Raw genomic sequence first — 22,376 nt, 5'->3', positions numbered from 1 at the left:
ATACTTGTCTCAGGGTCACAAACCAAGAGTGTGTTGCACTTCAGGCCAAATGGAAAATGAGTCTGGTTTTCTGTGGCTGGATATCTTGCTAAGATTCTAGTTGTCTGAACTAGCATGCAGGAGAGCCTTTGCTCTTTTGATCAGAGGGAGGAATATAGTTGATGTGTACTGCTTCTATACACAGCATCCCTGTCTTTGGGGAAACTATTAAAATAGGGCATGAGCAGATTGGAGCAGTGCAAGGAATGGGCTTTATCAGACTTTATTCCCCAGCTTTATGATATCAGCTATTTTCCATACTCATCAGTCAGTCTCTAGAGACTCTTACTGTGGCAGCCAGTGCTAGGCAGGTGTAGGCCGGCAGCACCTTGTCATAGCTGCACCATCTACTTCTCACTTTATGCCCCATGATGTCACTAATACCACTCTACAGGATGTTTGTAGAGGCCTGTTCAGCTATTCTGGTCTATGCACAAACCTGGAAGTACAAGAGATACCCTGGGAAGAGATCCTTGACTTCTAAAGGGATGGAAGTCATTAGATAAATATTCCTTTTTCTTTTATTCTTGGGTAAAAAAAATAAGGCATAGTCTAGACCATTCCTCAGAATCCCCCATGGGATTGAAACTTACTTGCCCACAGGAGTAACCAGCTCAATAACTCACTCTTGGCTTGGCTTTCCATTCTTCCTTGTTTCATTCTTCTCAGTCTCCTCACCCTTGAGCCCTGAGATTACGTCTTCAGAACAAATGACCCACACGCAATGCTCTTGTCTGAGTCTTCACTTTTGGGAGGAGAAACCCACGTAACACTTAACCTGTGCTAGTTGTTTCTTGCCCTAAAAAACTTACAGTCAATCAGAGGACATTACATGTATGCAGATAACTAAAATAAAAATAATGAAACAAAAACATAAATGGAAGTTCAGAGACCATTTAGATTGAGTGAAAAAAATCTTAGGAGTGACGGTTTTTCCACTGGGCCTTGAAAGAAGACTGTTGGATTTTTCAATGTGTAATTATGAAGAATGAAAAGGCCATTCTAAGTAGAAAGATGTGGAGAAGACACAGGAATACCCAGGCCTATTCTGGGACTGGTGTCTTAATTTGACTGGACCATGAATTTTATGAAAAACAACAGTGAGATATAAGCATGGCAAGTTAGATTAAGATCATATTGTCAAGGGTCTCGAAAGTCAAGCTATGGAGTTAAAATTTAGGGCTACAGGAAAGTCATCATTTATATTTCATTTATAATAGAAAGCAACTTAAAACCATGAAATATATGCTAAAATGATTGAAACCTCTCGTTCTGTAATGGAAGTTGCAACAGTTGTTAGAACTGGATTTTCCTGTTTTCTCTAGGATGAATGCCCTTCCTGTATTGAACTTCAAGATTTCATAACCAAGTTTCAATTGTTCAGTACTAGTTGTATATCAGTTTGCTAGGGCTCCAAATCTGGGTAGCCTAAACAATAGAATTTTATTGTATCACAGTTCTGGAGGCTAGAAGTCCAATATCAAGTTGTTGGCAGGGTTGGTTCCTTTTGAGGGACGGAGGCATCTACTCCAGGCCTCTTCCCCTTGGCTTATAGATGACTGTCTCTCTCTGTGTTTCTTTGCATGGGTTTCCCTCTATGCCTGTTTGTGTCCAAATTTCCCTTTTGTATAAGGACACCAATCATATTGGCTTAGGGCCATCCTAACAACCCCATCTTAACTAATATAATATACATGATTCTGTTTCCAAATAAGGTCACATTCTGAGGCACGGGGGTTTAGGACTTCAACAAATGAATTTTGGGGAACACAATTCAACTCATTACATATTGCAAGTCTAAAAAAAACCCTTAAAGGGAGTTATAAAGTCAGTTAAAGTTTATTTAACAAACTCAAGATTTTGAGAAGTTAGATCAATTCTATATGTAAATATCTGATCTCATAAGTGGTCTTAAGGAGGCCCCTTGGAGCTTGAAATTGTATTTGTGGAATCTCCTGCTCAAGAATTCAAAGTTGGGAGATGAAGAATCAGTTCAAAATGTGAATAAATATATAGTAAGGAAAGTAAGGAAGATGTCACAGGTGAAGGAGAATAAACATTGCAGGGACTTCCCTGGTGGCACCGTGGTTAAGAATCTGCCTGACAGTTCAGGGGACATGGGTTCGATCCCTGGTCCAGGAAGATCCCACATGCCATGGAGCAACTCAGCCCGTGCACCACAACTACTGAGCCTGCGCTCTAGAGCCTGCAAGCCACAACTACTGAGCCCACGTGCCACAACTACTGAAGCCCGTGCACCTAGAGCCTGTGCTCCATAACAAGAGAAGCCACTGCAATGAGAAGCCCGTGCACCACAACAAAGAGTAACCCCCGCTCACCACAACTAGAGAAAGCCTGTGCGCAGCAATGAAGACCCAACACAGCCCAAAATAAATAAATTAATTAATTAATTAAAAAAGAAAAAAACCATTGCAGATTGGGTACATAAGCAAGCTCTGATTCGCAGTGTCTGGGTTTTAATGCTAACTCCATTACTTATATATGAATGACACTGGATAATTTACTTTAACTTTCTAAGCCTAAATTCATTATTTGTAAAATGTACCTTTTGAGTAGCTAGCCAAGACCTTTAGATTTCCAGGTATGAATTAAAGACTGTTTACAATACATCCCCCAAAGGGCAAAGTTCACATGGCCAACTTTCCAAGTGGTTCTTTTGAAGCCCCTTTTCCTAGGATTGAGGTAAGAGGGAGTTCATAATACACCAAAAACCCTCTCCAAAATCCTCTTCTAATCCTTAATTTCTCTCAGACTTTCCAATCTTTTTTATTGGCTAGAAGTCAGCAAAGGGTTGCAGTTATCGTCTCACACTTCACTGCAGGGTGCTCGACAACATTGAAATTAAAATAGCTCCATTTTTATCAGCTTGTTATATTAACAAGACTGCAAGGGAATGGGCATTTAATTTGGAATATATATGTATACATATATATATGTGTGTGTGTGTGTGTGTGTGTGTGTGTATATATATGTATGTGTATATATATATATATATATATATTCATGATCTTTGACCTGTAATTCCACTTCTAGAAATCCATCCTAAGGAAATAAGTTGAAATGTGGACAAATATTTCTTTACAAATAGGTTAATTGCAGAGTCATTGTTAACTGAAAAATTTGAAGCACTTCAAATTTCCAACAATGGAAGGATGCGCTGGGCTCATTTAGTGATGTATCTTACAATTATTAAAAGTAGTATATACAGTTAAGATGGTAAATTTTGTGTTATGTGTTTTTTACCACAAACTAGAAAAAGGTATAGGAAGTCTTTCTTTATTAACATAAGAGAATGCTTATATTACAATATAAATGAAAAACATAGGATGCAAAATTGTATGCACGGGATGGTTTCAATATGTTAAAAATATGCAGAGAAAAAAGTCTAGATGAAAATATACAAAAACATTATCACCACTTGCCTGTGCTTGATGCTTGCTTTTGCTTTTACATTTTTCTGTACTTAAAATTTTTACAACCAGCAAAGAAAGGAAATGGGGTTTAGGAGAACAAAACTAGGTCTCCATTAGAGGTGAAAGCAGCAGAGAATAAAGGTTATGAAGCTGGGTTCTGCAGATAAGCATTCTGGAATTAAATCCTGGCTCAATTTCTCTATAACTCTGTGTCCTTGGATGAACTCCTTAACCTCTTCCAGCCTCCTTTTCCTCATCTGTAAAATGGCATAATAACCATACCTCTCTTATAGGATTGTTAAGAAACCAGATGTATAATGTGTGGAAAGTCAGGGTCTGGCTACTCACTCTAGGGCTGGAGGTGCACAGTGGGTAGGAGGAACACTCCTGAGACAGGCTACCCCAGCCTGGATTCTGCCTCTTCCACCTCCTTCTAGTGACCCTGAGTGGTTATGTAATTCCTCTCTGCTTTGTTACCCTGGATGTAAAATAGGAATAGTAATACCTGTCTCATAATGTTGTTAGGAGCATTAGATGAGTTAATATATGTAATGTCAAAGAACAATGGCTGGCACAAAGCAAAAGTTCAATAAATGCTATCTCTTATAATGATATCATTATTATTGCAATTATTGTTATCTTCATTATCTTATGCCACCAAATGTGGAACTGGAGCTGAGCTGCTGATCATGTTCAGTCTAGATTGTCCTGGGCTTTCTAAGATTAAAGAAAATCATAAAAGGGACAGAATTTGACTACAAAAAAACCCCCCTGGAAACAGCTCTATGTTAACAAACAAGCAAATGAATAAGCAAACAAATAAAAACCACTAAAAATGACAAATGGGGAAATAATAAATTGGGAAGTAAACCGGTAGCTAATATCACAGATAAAATTCTCTTTTCCTTTGTTATAGAAATAACTAATAAGATAAAACAGAAAAGCACTAAGATCCCAACTGATATATTGACAATGAGCTGGACAGCTCCAAATAGGATCCAGTTAGAGAAGAAACACATGAAAAACTTCAACCTCATTAGTGCAACACGATTGTCGCCAAAGTTTCTAGTTGTGGGATTACCACTTCCTTTTATTTTCAATTAAACAATTTGAGTCCCCAACATCTGTGATGACAGGAAATCTGTCCCTCCTGAGGGTTTCAGAGGTGTGCTGAACTTCCTGGCTACCTCGCATGCTCTCTTTCTGGACTGTTTTTTTCCTGTGTCTCCACGACACTTTGGACCAGCTCATCCCTGCCTTCCTTGGCTGTTCCTGAGCTCTCTGATGGACTTCATCCTCATACTAGGACACAGTCACTTCTTGAATTCCCCAGGTTAACACCTACACACAAGTGGATGACTATCCTTAATAAAAATCCATTATCAAAGTTAATCAACAAGGTCCCCGGCACCATGCCTTTGAGAGTCAGGGGACAGGAGTGCTGCATGTTGATGATGTGGTCACATCAGGCCCATGAGGATGTTCACCTCTCTTTCAAGACAACTTGAAGATACAGGGACTTCTTAGAACTTAAATATGATAGTCCCCTCCCCCAAATAAATTGAAACATTGGAAAATACACTAAGGGAATTTCTAAGGAATTAGAACAAAAAGATAAATTGCGAATGCAAGAGAAAAAAATAAGAAATAAGAGCTAAATCCGGGGGCTTCCCTGGTGGCACAGTGGTTAAGAATCCACCTGCCAATGCAGGGGACACGGGTTCGAGCCCTGGTCCGGGAAGATCCCACATGCCGCAGAGCAACTAATCCTGTACGCCACAACTACTGAGCCTGTGCTCTAGAGCCCGCGAGCCACAACTACTGAGCCCGCATGCCACAACTACTGAGCTTGCATGCCTAGAGCCTGTGCTCCACAACAAGAGAAGCCACCACAATGAGAAGCCCATGCACCACAACGAAGAGTAGCCCCTGCTCACCACAACTAAAGAAAGCCCGCACGCAGCAGCAAAGACCCAATGCAGCCAAAAATAAAATAAAATAAATTTTTTTGAAAAAAGAGCTAAATCAGGAGGTCGACATCCATCTAATGGGTGTTCCAGAAAGAGAAAATGGAGGCGAAGACATTATCAAATAAATAAAATTGAGAAATTCCATGGGAGGACCTGCATCTCCAAACGGTGCCCAGCAAAATGAAAGGAATAAGTCACTTTCCCTTGAAATTTTTGAACACCAAGGACAAGATTCTAAAAACTTCCATAGAAAGAAAGAATGAGAGGGCAGGTAGGATTGGGGGTGAGGGAGGGAGAGATGGAGAGGAGGGGAGGGAGGGAGTGGGGGAAGAGAGAGAAAGAAAGAAAGGGAGGAAGCATGTACAAAGAAACAGAAATCAAAATGGCATTGCACTTCTCAATACAATACTATAAGCTAGAAAATAGAAAAATCTCCAAAATTACGTGAGAAAATTATTTGCAACTCAGAAATTTAGATCCAGCCAAACAATCAACCAAATATGAGGCAGGACATTTACGTTCTTTCTCCAAATTAACCGTCAAAGCACTCTTTCTTAGGAGACTATGGGAAGATGTGTTCCACTACAATAGGTGAAAATCAAGAAAGAAGATGCCACGCATTCCAGGAAACAGACAATCTAATAAATCTAACAGAGGAGAGAGGGGCAAGGACGTTGCAGAATGGCAGCAACTACAAGTCAGACTTAAGTGTAATCGTGGAGTCGTAATCATAGTATACAATGTAGTTTTCAGCTGTGCCCCAATATTTACATACCACGAGAATGTAAACACTGAACATGATTTAACCAAAAGTAAGAGATAACTTTTTTAAAGAGTTAATCATTGAGTTAGAGAAATGATTTCCTTTCTTTTCTTTTTTTTGCTAGATATAGATGATACCAGAGGCAGTGGTGTGCTGGTAAATGTTTAACAACAGATTCTCCAAAAATAATTCCAGAAAATTAACAAAACAAAGTCCTGATTTATAATTTTTGCCAATTTCATGGTGTAAATACTCTCAGTGTGGTCATTTTCAAGGTACCAATATGATGTCACTAAAGGTGGGGTTGGAAGGAGATGTACCAGCAATATACCACTGTGTATATTTCCACCAGACAGATACTACAGATGTAAATAACTTCAAGAGCATAATAATAGTAAATATATAGTAAAATAATTAGGAAGTGATGGGTTTTGAGTACTTATTACTTTTGTTTTTAATATAGTTTACTTAATTGCAAGTATATACAATTTAATTTTTTTAAAATTCGTTTATTATATTTTTAATTTATTTTTGGCTGCGTTGGGTCTTCGTTGCTGCACGCGGGCTTTCTCTAGTTGTGGCGAGCAGGGACTACTCTTTGTTGTGGTGCACAGGCTTCTCATTGTGGTGGTTTCTCTTGTTGCAGAGCACGGGCTCTAGGCACGCGGGCGTCAGTAGTTGTGGCATGTGGGCTCAGTAGTTGTGGCGCACAGACTTAGTTGCTCTGCAGCATGTGGGATCTTCCTGGACCAGGGCTCGAACCTGTGTCTGCTGCATTGGCAGGAGGATTCTTAACTACCAGGGAAGTCCACCAAATTCTTGAAAATTAAAAATTGGCTCTCATGAGCTGGAGTAAGCTGGCTCTAGCAGACCAGTGGATGTTTTGGAACATATCTTAGTAAGCATGATTCAGTGTGTAATTTTTTCATATTCAGCCAAAACAGTGGCATGTGGTTTGGATGCAAACAAGGAAATCCAGGGAGAGTCCTACGCTGACGTGTCTTATAGGATGTTTATTATTGGGTTGGCCAAAAAGTTAGTTCGGGTTTAACATGGAAAACACGAACGAACTTTTTGGCCAACCAATACATCATTGAATTTCTCTATAACTTTGTCTAAGATAAACGCCAAGCAACTCACTAATAAAGCTATAATAATAATTAGCACCTGAATGGGAAATCTAGACTTTCCTCTTTCCTTCTCTACTGTGCTCCTTTGCCACTCCCTTCTTTAACCTATATATTTTATTTCCTCCCTTCTTTTGGTCTCTCTTCTTTCCTGTCCCTTGCCTTCCATCCTCATTTCCTCCATTTTCTTGTCCTCCATTCTTTCTCCCAGCTCTTTGATTTTTCCTTTTTAAATCTGCTGTCCTTCTGGCTTTTCCAAACCTTCCATTTTTCTCTCTTTTCCTCTTTAATATTTCTTTAGTCTTTGCTTATCCTCTCTCTTCTCTCCCCATTCTAAAATATCTATCTATATACCTATATAGATTTTTTTCCCTTTCTTGCCCCTAAAGGCTTTGGGATAATTTCTGAGGACACAGGTCCTGATAGATGTTTCTAGAACAGGATCATTTGCAGAGTGAACAGGGTCAGATGAGAAAGGGAGAAGGAGCTGGAATCAGGGACATGAGGAAATGAGCAATAGCAATATTTGGCATTACCAAGATATTTTGTGGCGAATTAGAGTTCCAGTTTGTTGGTTAGTTGTAGGATGGCCATTTATTAACTTAAGACTCTAGCCCTATCTGTTCAACATGGTAGCCACTAGCCATGTGTGACTGCTGAGTTCTTAAAATGTGGCAAATCTGAATTGAAATGTGCTGTAAGTGTAAAATACACATCATATTTCTAAGACATTCTATGAGAAAAGAACGTACACTATTTTGTTAGTAGTTCTTTTTTCTGTTACATACGAACATTTTGATATAATGGAATAAATAAAATATATAATCAAAATTAATTTCACCAATTTCTTTTTGTCATTTTAAACATGTTTACTAGATAATTTAAAGTTACTTGTGTGACCTGCATTCTTTCTATATTCTATTGGACAATGCTGCTATAGTCCTTGGTAATAAAGTGCCAAATCTCTGCAAAATTATTAGGTTTCCACTGCTTATTTGTTTGAATTAAAATTTTCTCCCCTCCTTATACTCACTGAGTGTAGTAAATGAATGATAAATGATTTGAATTTCCTAACCATGTGAGAATTTTATTCGCTTATATTTGTTTTTTAGAAATTCAGAAAAAACTTCTGTCACTATTTTCTCTTACTGATACTTATAACTAAACTAGAGGAGCTCTACCCAAATAACATATGTTTCATACTAGACTATGTGCTAGACTGCAAGAGCTTTATCTTTAAAATAAACCTCCATCCACTTGAGGTAACCCAAAGCTCTCCGTTCTTTGCAAATTTTATATGAAGGCAGAAATACGGCACGTAGAAGTCTAAACTCAGGGGAAGGCATAAGGGAAGAAATGTATGTGAGTGGCTGAATGACTGAGTATGTGGGGGGGGGGCGGCGAGGTGGAGGGATATCAGGGCACATATCTCTGAAGCCCAGAGTAAGAGGAGAGGGGGGAAAAAAAGGAAGGAAAACGGAGAAAGATTTTTTTTTTTGCGGTACGCGGACCTCTCACTGTTGTGGCCTTCCCGTTGCGGAGCACAGGCTCCGGACGCTCAGGCTCAGCGGCCATGGCTCACGGGCCCAGCCGCTCCGCGGCACGTGGCATCTTCCCGGACCAGGGCACGAACCCGTGTCCCCTGCATCGGAGAAAGACTTTTGAAGGGAATAAAAAAAATTCCTAGCGCTTCCCTGGTGGTGCAGTGGTTGAGAGTCCGCCTGCCGATGCAGGGCACACAGGTTCATGCCCCGGTCCGGGAGGATCCCACGTGCCGCGGAGCGGCTGGGCCCGTGAGCCATGGCCGCTGAGCCTGAGCGTCCGGAGTCTGTGCTCCGCAACGGGACAGCCCACAACAGTGAGAGGTCCGCGTACCGCAAAAAAAAAAAAAAAAAAAATTCCTAGCCAAAGATATCAGCACATATGGTTGTGAGCATACTATTCTTACTGCTAATTGCAAATAAGGATTTAAAGATTTTAGAAATTCCAGGTGAAGGCAGAGGAAATAGTATACAAACTCTTAGGTACCTGAAGTAGTGAATACTGTGGGCTTTGGAGCCAGATAGACTCAGTTTTATTTATTTTTAAAAAATATTTATTTATTTGGCTGCATTGGGTCTTAGTTGTGGCATGTGGGATCTTTAGTTGCGGCATGCAGGATATCTTAGTTGTGGCAATGCAAACTCTTAGTTGCATCATGTGAGATCTAGTTCCCTGACCAGGGATCGAACCCAGGCTCCCTGCATTGGGAGCACGGAGTCTTAGCCACTGGACCACCAGGGAAGTCCCTAGACTCAGTTTTAAATCTTGACTCCATCTCTTACCAGATGATGGCCTTGGGCAAGTTTCTTATTCTGACTGAACCAGATTCATCATCTATCAAATGGGAATCATATATATGTTCTATGTCTTTTGTAGTGAGGATTAGCCAATATCTTATTTGCAATACTTTCTGCACTTAGGAAGAATGCAAGCTATAGCGATCACAACGATGATGATGACGACACAGAATACTACTCTCTAACTTGGCTTGACTTGTTTCTGGAAATTAAAAATAAGTAAAGAAACTTCCCCATTCACTGAGAGTGTAGAATGTTTAAAAATGTTGGGCTATGAGAAAGGGAAGAATATGTCTTTGGACATGAAAAACCCCAAGTGATTATTTTTTCTTGAGAGGGCTGTATAGAATATGTGTACCGATCAGAGTCGTTTGAGGATTTCTGAGATGAAAGAAATTTTAGAGCTTATCCAACAAGCTAACAACACTCTCTCCAATATTTCCGACGGGCATGCATCCAGCACCTGACTTCATGTGTATGTGAATGTAGACATGTTTGTATATGTTTAGGTGGGCAGAAGAGCAGACTGGTTTTTTTGTTTTTCTTTATAGTTATTCATTGTATGATTTTATCCCTACAATATATGCAGAAATACATACAATTTTACTAAAGAACCTCAACATAATTGTGAAAAAAATTTTGTGTTAAGGACCCCCCAATTTTACATTTACATAAACCTATTATAATTGTCCATTTAAAAATTGACCATCACGCACCTGTGGACAAATCCATTTGGAAATTTTCATCTTCCTTAGTGATCTCCAGCAGTGTCATCGGAATCTAAAGTCAAGTATAAATAAAACCTCAAAAACTGTTGCTTTGAAAAAATTGATCTGTTCTCTGCAGTCTACATTAAAAAATGTCATGCTTGTTTTACCACTTCGTTTCAAGACAAGGCCTCTAATTAACCCCTTCCCACTCTCTTCCAGTCAGATTGCTGAAACTTTGGAGCCACCATTCCTATTTCTTCTTATTATCACTTGGCCTTCCCACCCAATTTGATGGGCAGCATGACTGATTCGAACCTTGAAGTAAAGCAGCATCAAAGTGCTCTAAGATGCTGTGGGAAACAGTATGGCAGTTCTGCCAAAATTTAAACGTAGAATTGCCATATGATCTTCTTTTAGGTATCTACCCAAAAGAACTGAAAGCAGGGACTTGAACAGATATTTGTACACGTCCATGTCCATAGAAACATTATTCACAATGGTCAAAAGGTGAAAACAACCCAAATACCCATTGATGGGTGAATGGATAAATAAAATGTGGTATATACATACAACAGAATATTATTCGGCCTTAAGAAGGGAAGGAAGGAAACTGTGATACATACTACCACATGGAAGAACCTTGAACACATTATGCTAAATGAAAAAAGCCGGTCACAAAAGGACAAATATTGTGTGATTCCACTTATCTGAGGTACCTAGAGTAGGCAAATTTATAGAGACAGAAAGTAGAATAGTGGTTACCAGGGACTGAAGAGAGGGAGAAATGGGAGTTACTGCTTAATGGATATAGAGTTTCAGTGAGGGACGATGAAAAGGTTCTGGAGATGGGTGATGCTGATGGGTGAACAACTATGTGGATGTACTTAATGCCACTGAACTGTGCACTTGAAATGGTTAATTTTACATTATGTGTATTTTACTGCAATTCTTTCAAAAGTGACCTAAGATTGTATGAACTCACGCAACATGTAATGCCACCAGTATGCAGTAGAGGGCAAAGGAGCGTAAGCTTCACAGAAAAGCTTGATTCAATCACTCCTCCAGCCAATTCTAGTCCTGTCTATGAATCGTCCACACCTGCAGCTCTGACAGAGACGCTGCAAGCCTGAGGGTAAGAACTCTTTAGTTTTGTTTGCTGTTAACACTCATGAAAACGAAATAAGGGCTGCATGGTCTTTTCTAAAGAAAATGGGAGGAAAGTAGAGTTGTTCCGATTTTCAGATTTTTCAGACTTATTCAGTAAATGGGAGGAAAGTAGCCTTGTTCAGATTTTCAGTATTTATTATTTTGCCTATACTAATCTAAATGTTAATGATTAGTGAGTGACCTTGGGCTTACTATTGATCACTATTGATCTGAGGAATTGTCTTGCAGGTGCTTGAGGGTTTGGGTTTCCGGAAATTTATGACACCTAGCAGAGTATCAATAGCTTCGGAGAGAGGCACATAAGGTAGGAAGAGAGGAAGAGGCCACAGTGGCAACTAGTCCCGGCAATGGAATTAGCCTCGGTAATCACACCCTAAGCTCTTTCATTTCAGAGTTTGAAATGCCTTCCATTTGGGCTCCCAAGGAACCAGATAGGTCTGGGTTCAAATTCATGCTCTACCGCTTATTCACTGGCTCACCTTGGGTGAGTTACTTAACCTCTGAGTTTTAGCTCCTCCATTTGTAAAATGGGGATAAAAGTATCCATCATTTTGTTGGGTTGTTGAGAGGATTGAACAAGATAATGAATGTATGGAAAGCATTTAGCCCCGTGCCAGGCAAACAGGAAACGCTCATAAAATGTCAGTCTGTCTTACTCTTATGTTGTAAAGATTATTCAACATTCGATGGTTTTTAACCCCTTCTCCATTTTTTGTTTTTGCATCATTGGGAAAAGAGAAATTAGATGTTTAAGTATTCTTTGGCAAGCCACCAATAATCATTTCATGGTGTCTTTTGACTTGGACTTTTAAATGATAAACTATTAAAGAAAGTCATTCTGTTTTTCACCTGCTTTCAGCACCCAGTAACAGTAGCATGACTATGACAGTAACGTATTTATTGACTGCATCTTTCATCAAAAGTTTGTCCTACTTTTAAAAATGCTTAAATGAAATGCCATAATTTATACGCATTGCCTGAGAGAGAGGACCTTTTTATTTTACTATATTAAGAGAAGTTCAGAAAGAGTTAGTTCCTCTCACTTCTTTAGAATAAGTTTCAGATGAGGTTGTGGTATTGGGCAGAGAGAAGAGTAAAACATGGGTAAAACATGAAAGCTATGACATCTCAACTTAGGGGATTCCAGATAAAGCAACTGGGTTGCTTTAGCTCCTAGACATAGCATTTTTCAAGGGCCATAGCTCCTAGACATAGGAGCAACTTAAAGTAAGTCGCTATGAACTGAAGTACTCTGTGAGATAATAATGTTAAAAACACCTCATCTTCTTAATGACTATAACTGCCAATGTCCTACCAAGCCACACTGGAGCCTGAGACAAGAGGAAAAATCAGTAATACTAACCCTGTCTTTATGAAAAAAATTTGATATTTTGTTCATTATGGATTTTATATTAATTTAAAAATATTTTATTAAAATATTATTTATCTTGATTACTGAGTTACTTGGTGCCTCTTAAAATATGTGCCTGAAATCACCCTAGTCTTGGCCCGGATAACTGCTACCATTTGTGATATGCTAGGTGTGATACCAAGTGGTTTATATACATTATCTCTTTTATGCCTTAGTGATCAATTCCTATCACTAAACTCATTCTCTGATTATCATGCACTGCATCATAACAGGAATTCATAACTCCAATTAATTCATCTGATACATATTTTTGAGAGCATATTATGTACCACATTGTGCTAAGGAATAAAAAATTGAGATAATTCATTTACTCATATATACATTAATGTATTTACTGAGCACATGCAATGTACCAGGCACTATTCTCTGTGCTGGGAATACAGAGATGAGCCAGATTGTCGGACCCCTTCTCTCATGGGTGTGAGCAGTGGGGAAGTAATCAACAAACAAATAAATGAACAAAAGTTTCAGATAGTGGTAAGTGCTCTATTTTGTAGAGAAATAAAATAGGATGAAGGGAATGAACACCAAGTTAATCTAAACGGCCTTTTTTTCCCATTTAAAAAAATTATTTATTTTGTTTATTTATTTTTGGCTGCGTCGGGTCTTCGTTGCTGCATGTGGGCTTTCTCTAGTTGCGGCAAGCGGGGGCTACTCTTCGTTGTGGTGTGCAGGCTTCTCATTGCGGTGTCTTCTCTTATTGCAGAGCACTGGCTCTAGGTGCGCGGGCTTCAGTAGTTGTGGCTCGCGGGCTCTAGAGCGCAAGCTCAGTAGCTGTGGCGTACGGGCTTAGTTGCTCCGCAGCATGTGGGATCTTCCCGGACCAGGGCTCGAACCTGTGTCCCCTGAACCAGCAGGCGGATTCTTAACCACTGCACCACCAGGGAAGCCCAAAATGGCCTCTTTAGATTAGGTGGTCAAATCAGGTTCCTTAGAGGAGATAAACTTTAAGCCAAGACCTAAATGGTAAGAAAGATCCAGCCAAGGAAAGATGAGAGAAGAGCATCCCAAGCTGAGGGAAAAGCTAGGGTAAAGGCCCTGAGGTTGGAGCAAGCGTGATGTGGCCAAGGAACAAAGAGAGGGGCAGTATGATTGGAGTGCAGAGGGTCAGGAGAAGAGTTATATGAAACGAGATCCCAGAAGGAAGCAAGACCAGCTCCTGGGAGACGTTATAATCCAGTATTGGGAGTTTGGATTTCATTCTAAGTGCAATAGTACATTAGGTAGGACATAGGCAGGGTGCTGTAACAAGTGACCCCAAAATACAGTGGCTTCAACAAGACAGTGCTCTACATAATGGCTCAATCCATGTCAATCCTTGTAAGTAACTGACCTAAAACCTAAGTTGGGTGGCACTTGCAGACTTATTCACTGGATTCCTTGAACTGTGTATAAGGAAACGTTAAAGACTCAGTATGACGTAGTGAGCTATAATTTCATTGATTAATGTATTATAGTGTATTTTGAAAACAGATTTATCTTGACTCACCCTAGAGAGACAAGATAGCAGAGTGGCTAAGAGCCCAGGCTCTGCACTCACCATGGGTTAAGTTGTGACTGTGAGGCAGTTACAGGGCCTCTCTGAGAGCCACCTTGTCTACCTGTAAAGGCTGAACAGTGATAGCACCTACCTTACAAGGTGGTGGTTGTAGGAATCAATCTACAGAAAGTCAGTGAATGGTAGTTGTTATCCAAAAAGATATCAGGTGTCCACTGCCTCATTTGCATGAGAGTCAATATAGCGTGGAGATGCTACTAGACATGCTGAATATATGGATTAAAATTATGGTATTGGCAACTAATTTATTTTGCTGGATTCCTAAAATCTGGAAAATAACCATGGACATAAAGTTATATCACAGAGACTCTTTTTTTTTTTTTTTTCCCGTTCGCGGGCCTCTCACTGCTGTGGCCTCTCCCATTGCGGAGCACAGGCTCCGGACGCGCAGGCTCAGTGGCCATGGCTCACGGGCCCAGCCGCTCCGCGGCATGTGGCATCTTCCCGGACCGGGGCACAAACCCGTGTCCCCTGCATCGGCAGGCGGACTCTCAACCACTGCGCCACCAGGGAAGCCCGAGACTCTTTTTTTATGTTGGTATTTGTTCTTATTTTGATCATTGGATGGTATATTAAATGTTACAGAAAAAGGAGATGACCAAGAAAGGGCTGCATGGGATGGACTGGAGGAAACAAACATGGAGGGACTATCTCAGTGGAAAAGTGAAAGGTCAGTTCTGGGCCCGCCCCTCCTCAGCCCCACCCCCAACCAGTGCCTTTCATGGTCCTCTTCCACTGAGGGCACAGTGGACAAGGAATATCAAAAATCAACATTCTCGGGCTTCCCTGGTGGCGCAATGGTTGAGAGTCCGCCTGCCGATGCAGGGAACGCGGGTTCGTGCCCCGGTCCGGGAGGATCCCACACGCCGCGGAGCGGCTGGGCCCGTGAGCCATGGCCGATGAGCCTGTGCCTCCGGAGCCTGTGCTCCGCGATAGGAGAGGCCGCAGCAGTGAGAGGCCCACGTACCGCAAAAAAAAAAAAAAAAAAAAAATCAACATTCTCTCTTCACACTCACGTCACAGGATGCTTGACATGACATTTCTGTTTCCCTTTTCCTATTTTCTATGAAACAATTTTATAAAGTATTTTCACTTGTAAGTTATCTTAGGAAATATCAACATGTTTTCCAGAATTTCTTCACTTCAACAAGAACAACCACAACAATAAAATCAGACAGGTTCTAGAGAAAGAAAAATCCAGCTGAGAGCAAGTAATATTCCAGGTATCCTTTTGTGTTAGCTCTGCCAGTTTTTTTCCCCACCATCCCTGCATGGGTGCATACACACACACACACACACATGCACACAGCTTCTCAGAACAACGGGACAGCATGAACAGTACAGAGAAGTCTCACTACACCGTGAGTTTGTCTCTTGTTCCTCCTGCTTGTCTATGGGAGTGACCAGTCTGAGGGAGACTGAGGGTCAATGTGTATTAAACACATGCAAGTAGAAGCAGGAAAACTCTCACCACTGCTAGTTACCTTCCCTTGTGTTTTCAGAGTTCCTGGTGTGGGAGGACGTAAAGTTGAAGAATTTACTAATTTAATAGTAGAATCTAACCACTTCTCACCACCTCCCTCTCTACCTTCTTTCTTGCATGAATTATTCCATAGTGTCCCGGGGCTCTTCCCTGCCAGGTTTGTGCCCTTCCAGTCTTTTCCAACAGACAAGCAGAGGACTCATTAAGATGTACGTCAGAATCTGCCACTCCTCTACTCCACATCCTGTACTCGTTTCTTATTTCAGTCAGAGGAAAATTCCCAATCCTTACAAGGTCTGACGTCTTCAATCCGCCTCCCCCAATTCCACAAGTCATTCCTCACATTTTCCAAACATGTCCCTCCGCCATCAGGTCTCTGAACTTGTACCTGCTCTCTCTCTCCAGAATACTCTATCCCCAGACAACAAGTGGCTCACTTCCTCACTCCCTTTAGATCTTTGCATGAAGGTCCTGTGAGGCCTTTTTAGACCATCCTGTACAAAATATCACTCCCCAGTCACCCTCAGGTCCCCTCATTTAGTTACTTTCTTTCTAGCCCTGATCACCACCTAACAGATAAATTTATTATTTTGTGTATAGTCTCTCCTTTCTTACCTCTTACTAGAATATAAACTGAGTCAGAAGAGAAATTCTATCTGTTCTATTCACTGTTATATCCTCAGTGGCTAGAAAAAGTGCCTGGCAGAGTAGGTACTCAATAAATATCTTGAATAATAATATGAAATTCTTAGTTCTCCAACCACCTCTGTTCTGTGTCTAATCAAACACTTGAAGCCTGATTCTTCTCTCAAAATCCTCAGAATTCTGCATCCATGAGTTTCTTCATCTATAAAATGTGGGTAATAGTACTTCTCTCCCAGAGTTTTGTGATGGATAAGTGAGATAATATACGTGAAGTGTTTAGTATATCTCTTAGCACCTCAAAACACTTCAAGAAACGGAAATTCTTTCTATCATTATCCCTATTTGGCAGTGATCCAGATTGCTTTTGCCACCAACCTAAAGACATATGGAGGCACAAGGACAGGAACCATGTTTATTTCCATGTTTTGGACTTTCTATACACATGGGTAAGTGTTATTGAAAGTCAGATATTCACTCAAGAGACTCTCTATGTTCACAAATACAAAGTTGAAGAACAACTTCATGGCATTAATTCAGGGGCCCACAGCATTCAGTGATGAAGAATTACTTTCACTGAGGACTTATGTCCACGCAAAAACCTGTACACAGATATTTATAGCAGCTTTATTCATAATTGCTAAAACTTGGAAGCAACCAAGATGTCCTTCAGTAGGTGAATGGATAAACTGGGGTACATCCAGACAATGAAATATCATTCGGTGCTAAAAAGAAATGAACGATCAAGCCATGCAAAGACATGGAAGAAACCTAAGTGCATATTACTATGAGAAAGGAGCCAATCTGAAAAAGGAACATACTGTATGATTCCAACTATATGTCATTCTAGAAAAGGCAAAACTATGGAGACAATAAAAAGACAAGTGGGTGGGCTTCCCTGGTGGCACAGTGGTTGAGAGTCTGCCTGCCAATGCAGTGGACACGGGTTCGAGCCCTGGTCCGGGAAGATCCCACATGCCGCGGAGCAACTGGGCCCGTGAGCCACAACTACTGAGCCTGCGCGTCTGGAGCCTGTGCTCCGCAGCAAGAGAGGCTGCAACAGCAAGAGAGGTCGCGACAGTGAGAGGCCCGCGCACCACGATGAAGAGTGGCCCCCGCTTGCCACCACTAGAGAAAGCCCTCACACAGAAACGAAGACCCAACACAGCCCAAAATAAATAAATAAATTTATTAAAAAAAAAAAAAAGACACATGGTTGCCAGCGGTTATGGGGTGGGCGGAGGATGAATTGGCATAGAGGATTTTTAGGGAAATGAAAATACTCTGTATGATACCATAATGATGAATACACGTCATCATGTATCCATAATGTATCCAAACCCTTAGAATGTACAACACCAAGAGTGAATGATAGCATAAACTATGGACTTTGCATGATTATGAGGAGCCAATGTAGGTCCGTCAGTTGTAACAAATGCACCACTCCAGTGTGTGTGTTGATAATGGGGGAGACTGTGCATGTGTGGAGGCAGGAGGGATATGGAAAATCTCTGTGCCTTCCTTTCGATTTTGCTGTGAATCTTAAACTGCTCTAAAAAAATCTTAATTTTTAAAAATTTCTTTTCATTTTCTTAAAGCTTTCAGGCTATCAAAAGGGGATGTGGCAGGGGGGTGTTGAATATGACCTAGCAACACACTTCCTAATTTGAACTGGGTGAGAGGAACTTCTGCCAACTATTATATATCTATCTCCCTTCTGGGAATCCTGACTTGCCTCAGTGATGGGGGTGTGACACAGTACCTGGCTTGGAAATCTATAAGCCAAGCTCTGAGATCAAGTCAAAGACTCAGTAAATGGGTTGGAACCCTAATCCAGATTCTTGGTGAATACAGTCAGATGTTGGCATTAAAAAAAAAAAAATCCTACAGGGTTTAACAAATCACATAACCACTTAACATTATATGTTGTCTTTCCAGGATTTGAACTCATCTTCCTCATTCATATGAGGTGATGTGTGAAAAAAGTCATCTGAGGTGAACCAGCGATAAAATCCTCAGAATTACAATGAAACATATCAGAAGCATTTACGTATTTTGTAGTATTGTTACGTCAGTGCATAGTGGGGCTTCAAAGCTGCCAGAAGAAACAGAATTGACCACCAACTGCTCAAACGCGTCTTTAAGAAAGGTTCCTGAAGACTTGACCCCAACCACAACCATACTGGATTTGTCCTACAACCTCCTTTTTCAACTCCAGCGTTCAGATTTTCATTCCTTCTCTAAACTGAAAGTTTTGATTCTATGCCATAACAGAATCCAAGAGCTGGATATCAAGACCTTTGAATTCAACAAGGAGTTAAGATATTTAGATGTGTCTTACAACAGACTGAAGAGTGTAACTTGGTTCTCGCTGGCAGGTCTCAGACATTTAGATCTGTCCTTCAATGACTTTGACACCGTGCCTACCTGCGAGGAGACTGGCAACATGTCACACCTGGAAATCCTAGGTTTGAGTGGGGCAAAAATACAAAAATCAGATTTCCAGAAAATTGCTCATTTGCATCTAAATACTGTCTTCTTAGGATTGAGAACTCTTTCTCATTATGAAGAAGGTAGCCTGCCCATCTTAAACACAACAAAACTTCACATTGTTTTACCAATGAACACAAATTTCTGGGTTCTTTTGCGTGATGGAATGAAGACTTCAAAAATATTAGAAATTACGAATATAGATGGCAAAAGCCAATTTGCAAGTTATGAAACTCAGCAAAATCTTATTTTAGAGAATGCCAAGACATCCACTCTGTTACTTAATAAAGTTGATTTACTCTGGGATGATCTTCTGCTTATCTTCCAATTTGTTTGGCATACGTCGGTAGAATACTTCCAGATTCAACATGTGACGTTTGGAGGTAAGGTTTATCTTGACCACAATTCATTTGACTACTCAAACACTGTAATGAGAACTATAAAATTGGAGAACGTACATTTCAGAATTTTTAATATCCCACAGGAGAGAGCCTACTTGCTTTTTACCAAAATGGATATAGAAAACCTGACAATATCAGATGCGCAAATGCCTCACATGCTGTTCCCTATATATCCTACGAGATTCCAATATTTAAATTTTGCTAACAATATCTTAACAGATGACGTGTTTAAAAAATCTATCCAACTGCCTCATTTGAAAACTCTCATTTTGAAGGACAATAAATTGGAGACACTTTCCTTGGTGAGTTGCTTTGCCGGCAACACATCCTTGAGGCACTTAGATCTGAGCGAAAATCTGTTACAACATGAAAATGATGAAAATTGCTTGTGGCCAGAAACCTTGATCACCATGAACTTGTCATCCAACAAATTTGCTGATTCTGTTTTCAGGTGCTTGCCCAGAAATATTCAAATACTTGACTTGAATAATAACAAAATTCAAACTGTCCCTAAAGACATTATTCACCTGACATCCTTGCGAGAGTTAAATCTTGCATTTAATTTTCTAACTGATCTTCCTGGGTGCAGTCATTTCAGAAGACTCTCAGTTCTGAACGTTGAAATGAACTTAATTCTCAGCCCATCTCTGGAGCTTTTCCAGAGCTGCCAGGAAGTTAAGACTCTAAATGTAGGAAGAAATCCATTCCGATGTACTTGTGAATTAAGAGATTTTATTCAGCTTGAAAAATACTCAGAGGGCATGATGGTTGGGTGGTCAGATTCATACATCTGTGAATACCCTTTGAATCTAAAGGGGACTCAGTTAAAGGATGTTCATCTTCCTGAAATATCTTGCAACACAGCTTTGTTGATTGTCACCATTGTGGTTATCATGCTAGTTCTGGGGACGGCTGTGGCCTTCTGCTGCCTCCACTTTGATCTGCCCTGGTATCTCAGGATGCTAGGTCAATGGACACAGACATGGCACAGGGTTAGGAAGACCAGCCAAGAACAGCTCAAGAGAAATATCCAATTCCATGTGTTTATTTCATACAGTGAACATGATTCTGCCTGGGTGAAGTATGAATTGATTCCCAATATAGAGAAAGAAGATAGTTCTGTCCTGATTTGCCTTCATGAGGGAAACTCTGACCCTGGCAAGAGCATTACTGAAGATACCATAAACTGCATTGAGAAAAGTTATAAGTCCATCTTTGTTTTGTCTCCCAACTTTGTCCAGACGGAGTGGTGCCATTACGAACTCTACTTTGCCCATCACAATCTCTTCCATGAAAGTTCTGGTTACATAATTCTTATCCTACTGGAACCCATTCCGCTCTACTGTATTCCTACCAGGTATCCTAAGCTGAAAACTCTCATGGAAAAGAAAGCATACTTGGAATGGCCCAAGGATAGGCGTAAGTGTGGCCTTTTTTGGGCAAACCTTCGAGCTGCTATTCATGTTAATTTATTAGAAACCAGAGAGATGTGTGAACTGCAGACATTCACAGAACTGAATGAAGAGTCTCGAGGTTCTGCAATCTCTCTGATAAGAACAGACTGCCTACAGAGTCCCACCCACCCCTAGGGAAATCGGAACCTGAATATACTGTTAGGATATAAATTGATACAACCTTTATGATGGCAATTTGGCAATATCTATTAAAATGAAAAACTATCATTCCTTCATGTCAGTTCCTTGAAGGAGCTCTAAGAATGTATCCTATAGAAATGCAATTTGCAAAGGTTTATGTAAAGAAGGTATTCATCCTGGCATTGTTTGTAATCATGAAAAATTAAAAACAGCTCAAATGTCCACAAAATAAGGATTGATCTAACAAATTATAGTACATTAATGTAACAGAATATTACACAGCCATTAAAAAATGAGGTAGCTCTATATTTTCTGGTATGGAGAAAGTTATATTTTGGTTTATACATTGAAATAGGAGTCTAAAGGAATATATACCTGTACATTGGTGTAGTAACAGTGGTTAGGGTCTGGAAGTTTGGATTACAGGGAGCATTTGGTTTCTATGTTGTGTATTTCTGTAATGTTGGAGTTGCTTAGAATGAATCTATACTTCTTTTGCAAGCAGAGAAAACAATAAAGATAATGTTAAAAGCCTACACATCCTACTCATTTTGTTTGATCGTCCCTTCTAGCCTCACAGTTCATTGAAAGAAAACAAGCTCTCTTGAATTTTGCAAAGTTATATTTCAAAAACAAACATCAAGAACAAACATGTTCTTTCCCTATTGGCTCACCCACATGATAAAGGAAGGAAATGCCTTTAAGATCTGACACCAATCACCTCTTACACCCTTGCAACCTATCATTGAACCCTATCAAATTATTGGCCCTTTCCCAGAACACTCATCTCCTTTCATGCCCCCAGACTCTAGAACTTGACATCATGTCTGCCTGTGATACCCTTCCTGACTTAGTTCGTTTAGGAAATCTTACATATCCTTCAGGTGCAATCCAAATGTCGACTCTTCTTTGAAACTTTCCTCATTTCTTCCCCCAAGCATGATGTTCCTCTATTCTCTACAACACTTGAGACATATTTTCATCACCAAACTGATGCTATATCTTTAAAAAAATATCCCTTTCTTACTCTTCTATGAGCTCCTCAAAGGTGAGGACAGACTTCCCTCTGCCCTTGTATCACCGGCAGTTTGCTCAGTCCACGGTTCAGAAGAGATGCTCAATGAATGTTTATGGAATGGACATTGGGTTAGCTAGAGGAACTTAGTAGGGACTCAACTGGCTTCAGGAGAGAGAGTGGAATTTGAAGGCAAATTCTGAGAAGCTGA

General features: G+C 40.3%; 1 protein-coding gene across 2 annotated transcripts; it reads left to right on the top strand.

Annotated features, from left to right (window-relative positions):
* Positions 1-10,971: 10,971 nt before the first annotated feature.
* Positions 10,972-21,686, top strand: TLR10 (toll like receptor 10). Of its 2 annotated transcripts, none has more exons than XM_022566094.3 (2): positions 10,972-11,514; positions 18,603-21,686. In XM_022566094.3, exon 2 carries the CDS (start codon positions 18,691-18,693, stop codon positions 21,142-21,144), a length of 2,454 nt encoding a protein of 817 aa, XP_022421802.2. In that variant the 5' UTR covers positions 10,972-11,514; positions 18,603-18,690; the 3' UTR covers positions 21,145-21,686. The 2 variants fall into 2 exon arrangements, with proteins under 2 accessions (XP_022421802.2, XP_022421795.2); XM_022566087.3 differs by lacking the exon at positions 10,972-11,514 and adding an exon at positions 15,116-15,209.
* The last annotated feature ends 690 nt before the right edge of the window (positions 21,687-22,376 follow it).

Source organism: Delphinapterus leucas, chromosome 5 (assembly GCF_059928025.1).
Source record: "Delphinapterus leucas isolate spDelLeu-1000000601 "Yukka" chromosome 5, BTC_Dleu_Yukka2, whole genome shotgun sequence".
NCBI lineage: Eukaryota > Metazoa > Chordata > Mammalia > Artiodactyla > Monodontidae > Delphinapterus > Delphinapterus leucas.
The sequence above is the reverse complement of the archived record's forward strand: the minus strand, read 5'-3'. Positions and strand labels throughout refer to the sequence as shown.